Raw genomic sequence first — 7665 nt, 5'->3', positions numbered from 1 at the left:
CAGGGCTCTGTCCTTTCCTGGTTCTCTTCCTACCTCTCCCTCCGCACCTTCAGTGTTCACTCTGGTGGATCCTCTTCTACTTCTATCCCTCTGCCTGTCGGCGTACCTCAGGGTTCTGTTCTTGGTCCCCTCCTCTTTTCTATCTACACTTCTTCCCTTGGTTCATTAATCTCATCCCATGGCTTTTCCTACCATCTCTATGCTGATGACTCCCAAATCTACCTTTCTACCCCTGATATCTCACCTTGCATCCAAACCAAAGTTTCAGCGTGCTTGTCTGACATTGCTGTCTGGATGTCTCAACGCCACCTGAAATTAAACATGACCAAAACCGAGCTTCTCATTTTCCCCCCCAAACCCACCTCCTCACTCCCCCCGTTTTCTATTTCTGTTGATGGCTCTCTCATTCTCCCTGTCTCCTCAGCTCGAAACCTTGGGGTCATCTTTGACTCTTCTCTCTCCTTCTCTGCTCATATCCAGCAGATCGCCAAGACCTGTCGTTTCTTTCTTTACAACATCCGTAAAATCTGTCCCTTTCTTTCCGAGCACTCTACCAAAACCCTCATCCACATCCTTGTCACCTCTCGTTTAGACTACTGCAATCTGCTTCTTGCTGGCCTCCCACTTAGTCACCTCTCCCCTCTCCAATCGGTTCAAAATTCTGCTGCCCGTCTTGTCTTCTGCCAGGGTCGCTTTACTCATACTACCCCTCTCCTCAAGTCGCTTCACTGGCTCCCTATCCGTTTTCGCATCCTGTTCAAACTTCTTCTACTAACCTATAAATGTACTCACTCTGCTGCTCCCCAGTATCTCTCCACACTTGTCCTTCCCTACACCCCGCACCATGGATAAATCCTTCTTATCTGTTCCCTTCTCCACTACTGCCAACTCCAGACTTCGCGTCTTCTGTCTCGCCGCACCCTACTCCTGGAATAAACTTCCTGAGCCCCTATGTCTTGCCCTATCCTTGGCCACCTTTCAATCTAGACTGAAAGCCCACCTCTTTAACATTGCTTTTGACTCGTAACCACTTGTAACCACTCGCCTCCACCTACCCCCTCCTCTCCTCCTTCCTGTACACATTAATTGATTTGATTTGCTTACTTTATTTTTTGTCTATTAGATTGTAAGCTCTTTGAGCAGGGACTGTCTTTCTTCTATGTTTGTGCAGCGCTGCGTACGTCTTGTAGCGCTATAAAAATGCTAAATAGTAATAGTAGTAATGTTGGGTATTATTAGGAAAGGTATGGAAAACAGGTGTGAGGATGTTATAATGCCGTTATATCGCTCCATGGTGCGACCGCACCTTGAGTATTGTGTCCAATTCTGGTCGCTGCATCTCAAGAAAGATATAGTGGAATTGGAAAAGGTGCAGTGAAGGGCGACTAAAATGATAGCGGGGATGGGACGACTTCCCTATGAAGAAAGACTAAGGAGGTTAGGGCTTTTCAGCTTGGAGAAGAGACGGCTGAGGGGAGACATGATAGAGGTATATAAAATAATGAGTGGAGTGGAACAGGTGGATGTGAAGCGTCTGTTCACGCTTTTCAAAAATACTAGGACTAGGGGGCATGCGATACAGTGTGGTAAATTTAAAACAAATCGGAGAAAATATTTCTTCACCCAATGCGTAATTAAACTCTGGAATTCGGAGAACGTGGTGAAGGCGGTTAGCTTGGCAGAGTTTAAAAAGGGGTTAGACGGATTCCTAAAGGACAAGTTCATAAACCGCTACTAAATGGATTTGGGAAAAATCCACAATTCCAGGAATAACATGTATAGGATGTTTCTACGTTTGGGAAGCTTGTCAGATGCCCTTGGCCTGGATTGGCCGCTGTCGTGGACAGGATGCTGGGCTCGATGGACCCTTGGTCTTTTCCCAGTGTGGCATTACTTATGTACTCTAATTGTAGGCGCGTTAAAACACTAACACACCTTAGTAAACCCTTAGTAAGGCCCTTAGTTAGTTGTGCGCCTAAATTCTAATCAGTACCAATTAGTGCTCATTATTGCTTGTTAAGTGCTGTTATCAGCACTTATTGGTTTGTTAAGCTTGTTAAAATTATGCGCATTGCTATAGAATCTGCTCCGATATTGGCGCCAATCTCTGGGCGTGCTATATAGAATCCGGGGGTAAGTGACATGCAGCCCATAGGTATACAAAGAGCTGTGCAGCATTTTGTATGTGCTAAATCTATTAGCACACCTTAGGAAAAGGATCCCTAAGTATGACCACATGATTATTTCAGAGTCCTGTGTAGCACTTCATACAATTATAAAGGATTGCTTGCAAATTTGCTTTATTAAAATTCATTACACATTATACACATTAAAAATAGCGTAAACAATTTTACAAAAATGTTTTACTGTGTTGTTAAAATCACTATAAATTAATTTGAACTCAAAAGTACTGACAGTCTAGTTTAGTTTCATACCACTTATATTCCCTAATCTTCTAACTAAAGCCAGAACAAGACGGATTTTGTTTTTCATGATAAAATACAGTACAGTATAATTAAAGCATTGTGAGCATATTTCAGATGGGCAACTATTCTCATATTCACAAATAGGAGCCTCATTACAAAATATATTTACTGAAGGCTGCAATTTTAATAGTTTTCATTTTTCAAACATATTCTCTGAGGTGACGCTAAGATTTAAAAGTGCATTTGGGTCATTATTTCCTATATAGTAAAACCTTTACTGGTTGTACAACGCATTTTTGACAATAGCATACAGGCTCCAGTACACATCTGGCCAATGCCAAGCCACAAACATAATGGCAAACTTGCTTTCAGGAATTTCAAACTTTAAAATATCTTTTTCAGGGTACTGAGATCAATGCCAGATATGAATTCTCAATAAAGCTAAACTCGGTACATTATTATGTGCAACAATCTCCAATAATCTTGGTTTAAACCATAAATTAGTCAATTTTAATTTCACAATTCCAATATTTTATTACAATTATACAATTAAATTTCTGATAATAAAAATGCTTTGTTTTACACACTGATGATCAGTTCAGAGTGTCTTTCTGTGTATTTTGTGATTAAATTTAACCGCTTTTTATAACCAACATCAAAGTGGCATACAAACAAAAGCCACCCCCAAAATAATTTAACTTACATACTCCTAATGGTATACTATACAATTAGGATCTTAAAAAGAACTAACTCCAGCAATCCTTCGAATTTGTTCATATGTAAGCCAGAATACCAAGGACCAGGGAGCCTGTAAAGGTGACCAAAGCAGAAAATGAGTATAGATGTGCATTAAACTATTTCATGCCAGGCAGGGTGTATATTAAAATCAGTGTGCATTTTAGAAAACTTCATATTCTGCTGACAAGTCTTTGGAAGATCAGAAAATTATATTATTTTCATGAAACAGTCATAAACTATTTAAATGTGCAATGTAAGATTAATTTTACATATTTCCAGTATTAGAAGCTTTAAAAGCTATTAAACAATGTAGAGAATCAAAACAAACAAAGGGAGAGTGACGGAGTGGTCTTAATAGTTATAACCGTAGGAAGAGTGGAGCAGTGGTCTTCATAGTTATAAAAGTGAAGCGTCTGTTTACGCTTTCCAAAAATTCTAGGACTAGGGGGGCATGCGATGAAGCTACAAAGTAGTACATTTAAAACAAATTGGAGAAAATATTTCTTCACTCAACGTGTAATTAAATTCTGGAATTCATTGACAGAGAATGTGGTAAAGGCGGTTAGCTTAGCGGAGTTTAAAAAAGGTTTGGACGGCTTCCTAAAGGGAAAGTCCATAGACCATTATTAAATTGGACTTGGGGAAAATCCACTATTTCTGGGATAAGCAGTATAAAATGTTTTGTACTTTTTTGGGATCTTGCCAGGTATTGTGACCTGGATTGGCCACTGTTGGAGACAGGATGCTGGGCTTGATAGACCTTTGGTCTGTCCCAACATGGCAATACTTATGTACTTATGTACAGTAGGAAGAGTGGAGGAGTGGTCTTAATAGTTGTAATAGAAACCTACTTATGCTCCTTTCACTTAACCCTCCATTACCTCAGGTATAAATTTAGGGCATCATTTAATAATGTGAACTAACCAGTTAACATGTGCTAATGCAATTTACTGTACACTAACACACACCAGCGCCAATATTCTCAAAAGGGCTTATTTACTAATTTAAGATCTTAATTTGAGTTACTGCATATTAATAAATGAGTGAGCCCCTTTGATTGTAAGTCCTTTGTGGAAAAAGAAATATCTACTAAACCCAAAAGTAACTTGTCTTGAGCTACTAATGAGAGGCAAAAGCTAAACTAAATAAATATGTATAATAAATATTTACCATTCTCATCCAAGTTGGTACAAAGCCTTTATATAAGGACATGAATCCTTCTCCTCGTATAGCCTGTATCAAGCAATCAATAGAGGATTTGTAGAGCAGTCCCCTTGAAATATAATATGAAAGTTACTAACATTCAAGTTATGTAAATACATTCCACACATTTAACTACATGTTAAAATTTAGAATAAAAATAAATTAATGTGATGATTGCAGCTTCAGTTACTTTATATTGCCTCAGCACAGTAAATTCTATAGTAATTTGTGCGACATGGTACAACACCCTGCACAGAGATGCCTGTATTATGAAGGATTAAACTTCTGATTAGGTAAGATTTTAAAAAGAACAACCAGCTCCAATGAGGCACTCATTATTATTAATTTGGCTGAATGAATGGCCATTAATCAGAACATCTATGGAAAATCTGGTAATTCTATTCATTTAATTAATGGGGCATAGGAGATAGACTGTGCTGGAGGCATATTCTGATCTGAGGAGATGTTCCATTTATCAAAGTTGGTTAATGCTGTAACCTAACGGAAAGGTAAAGATTTTTAGTTAAATTGCCTACCTGTTTTCCCTGAATATATGTTTTGCAAGATAATGTACTTCTATTTTCTCTAAAAACAAAAATCAAAACTATAAGATAGTTGTTTATTTGTTTACCTGTGTGCACAAATAGGTGACATCATTTGATGGTCTGGGACGGTACAGCTATCCAGGATCTCATAACTACTGAAAAGTTCTGAGTGTGCATGGCCCTTCTCACACATAGCAGTCCTTGAGTCTTGTCTTAACAGAGAGCTCAAAAACAGCCCTTAAGGAGACAGGATGGATTGTGTGCCTAATTAGTACATAAGTATTGCTATACTGGGAAAGACCAAAGGTCCATCAAGCCCAGCATCCTATTTCCAACAGTGGCCATTCCAGGTCACAAATACCTAGCAAGATCCCAAAAAGTACAAAACATTTTATAATGCTTATCCCAGAAATGGTAGATTTTCCCCAAGTCCAATTTAATAATGGTCTATGGACTTTTCCTTTAGGAAGCCGGCCAAACCTTTTTTAAACTCCGCTAAGCTAACTGCCTTTACCACATTTTCTGGCAACAAATTCCAGAGTTTAATTACACATTGAGTGAAGAAATATTTTCTCCAATTCATTTTAAATTTACTACTTTGTAGCTTCATCGCATGCCCCCTAGTCCTAGTATTTTTGGAAAGCACAAACAGACGCTTCACATCTACCCGTTCAACTCCACTCATTATTTTATAGACCTCTATCATATCTCCCTTCAGCTGTCTTTTCTCCAAGCTGAAGAGCCCTAGCCACTTTAGCCTTTCCTCATAGGGAAGTTGTCCCATCCCCTTTATCATTTTTGTCGCCCTTCTCTGCACCTTTTCTAATTCCGCTATATCTTTTTTGATACGTGGCAACCAGAATTCAACACAATATTCGAGGTGCGGTCACACCATGGTCCGATACAAAGGCATTAAAATGTCCTCATTTTTGTTTTCCGTTCCTTTCCTAATAATACCTAACATTCTATTTGCTTTCTTAGCCACAGCAGCAGCACACTGCGCAGAAGGTTTCAACGCATCATCAACGATGTCACCCTGGTCGGTGACTCCTAACGTGGAACCTTGCATGACATAGCTATAATTCGGGTTCCTCTTTCCCACATGCATCAATTTGCACTTGCTCACATTCAACGTCATCTGCCATTTAGATGCCCAGTCTCCCAGTCTCGTAAGGTCCTCTTGTAATTTTTCACAATCCCCTCGCAATTTAATGACTTTGAATAACTTTGTGTCGTCAGCAAATTTAATTACCTCACTAGTTACTCCCATCGCTAGGTCATTTATAAATATGTTAAAAAGCAGCGGTCCCAGCACAGTGGGGACCCCCACTAACTACCCTTCTCCATTGAGAATACTGACCATTTAACCCTACTCTCTGTTTTCTATCTTTTAACCAGTTTTTAATCCACAATAGGACAGTACCTGCTATCCCATGACTCTCCAATTTTTGAAGCCTTTCATGAGGTACTTTGTCAAACTCCTTCTGAAAATCCAGATACACAATATCAACTGGCTCACCTTTATCCACCCCTTCAAAGAAATGTAGTAGATTGGTGAGGCAAGATTTCCATTCACTAAATCCATGTTGGCTCTGTCTCATTAATCCATGCTTTTGAATAACTTTAAATGGTCAGTTTTCTCAATGGAGAAGGATAGATAGTGGGGTTCCTCAAGGAGTCTGTGCTGGTACCACTGCTTTTTAACACATTTATAAAAGATCTAGAGATGGGAATAACTGATGAGGTAATTAAATTTGCAGATGACACAAAGTTATTAGGAGCTGTTTGTAGTAAACACAATTGGTTCTGCGCTCTTCTTTTATATCTCTGAGCTGATTTTACATCTCTGTTTAAATTATCTCATTGTTTTTATTATAGTCTTGAATGCACAAATTCTAACTAAGGGGAAATATTTTATAACCCCTTATTAGGTATGTGTCATTTCTGGTCAAATGATCATCTATGTTTTTAAGTATGATTGCACCATATTTCTGTTCACTTTATTCACAAGCATGCCTTGACCGATTGGTTTGAAACGTTTTTAAACACTTTTAAAGAACTACGCAATGTGACAGCTGATTAGGACAAGTATTCTATTTTAGTATTGTTATAGTTGACCATTTGGTTCAGTTAGAGGGGCATAATCGAAAGGGACACCCAAGTTTTGCTGAGGATATCCTCGCAAAACGACCCGGCGAAGGGGCAGGGAAACCCGTATTATCGAAACAAGATGGGCGTCCATCTTTTGTTTCGATAATATGGTCAGGGACGCCCAAATCTTGACATTTAGGTCATCCCTGGACTTGGTCGTTTCTGATTTTCGACAATAATGGAAACTAAGGACGCCCATCTCAGAAACGACCAAATATAAGCCCTTTGGTCATGGGAGGAGCCAGCATTCGTAGTGTACTGGTCCCCCTCACATGCCAGGACACCAACTGGGCACCCTAGGGGGCACTGCAGTGGACTTCAGAAATTGCTCCCAGGTACACAGCTCCCTTACCGTGTGAGATGAGCCCCCCAACCCACTATCCCCAACTGTATACCACTACTACCATAGCCCTTACAGGTGAAGGGGGCACCTAGATGTGGGTACAGTGGGTTTCTGGTGGGTTCTGGAGGGCTCACATTTACCACCACAAGTGTAACAGGTAGGGGGGGATGGGCCTGGGTCCGCCTGCCTGTGCCTGAAGTGCACTGCACCCACTAAAACTGCTCCAGCGACCTGCATGCTGCTGTGATGGACCTATGAC

General features: G+C 39.9%; 1 protein-coding gene across 4 annotated transcripts in view; it reads right to left on the bottom strand.

The window, feature by feature from the left end:
• Positions 1-2291: 2291 nt before the first annotated feature.
• The window catches only part of SLC25A27 (solute carrier family 25 member 27), a 155052-nt gene continuing 149678 nt past the window's right edge, over positions 2292-7665 (bottom strand). For all 4 annotated transcript variants that reach the window (XM_030198780.1, XM_030198777.1, XM_030198781.1 and 1 more), the window contains 2 exons: positions 4335-4437; positions 2292-3234 (listed from right to left, as the gene is read on the bottom strand). In XM_030198780.1, the coding sequence (XP_030054640.1) occupies positions 3163-3234; positions 4335-4437 (175 nt within the window). In that variant the 3' untranslated portion in view covers positions 2292-3162. The remainder of the gene's footprint in view (positions 3235-4334; positions 4438-7665) is intronic.

Source organism: Microcaecilia unicolor, chromosome 3 (genome assembly GCF_901765095.1).
Source record: "Microcaecilia unicolor chromosome 3, aMicUni1.1, whole genome shotgun sequence".
Taxonomy (NCBI): Eukaryota; Metazoa; Chordata; class Amphibia; order Gymnophiona; family Siphonopidae; genus Microcaecilia; species Microcaecilia unicolor.
This window is presented reverse-complemented; position numbering and strand designations above follow the sequence as displayed.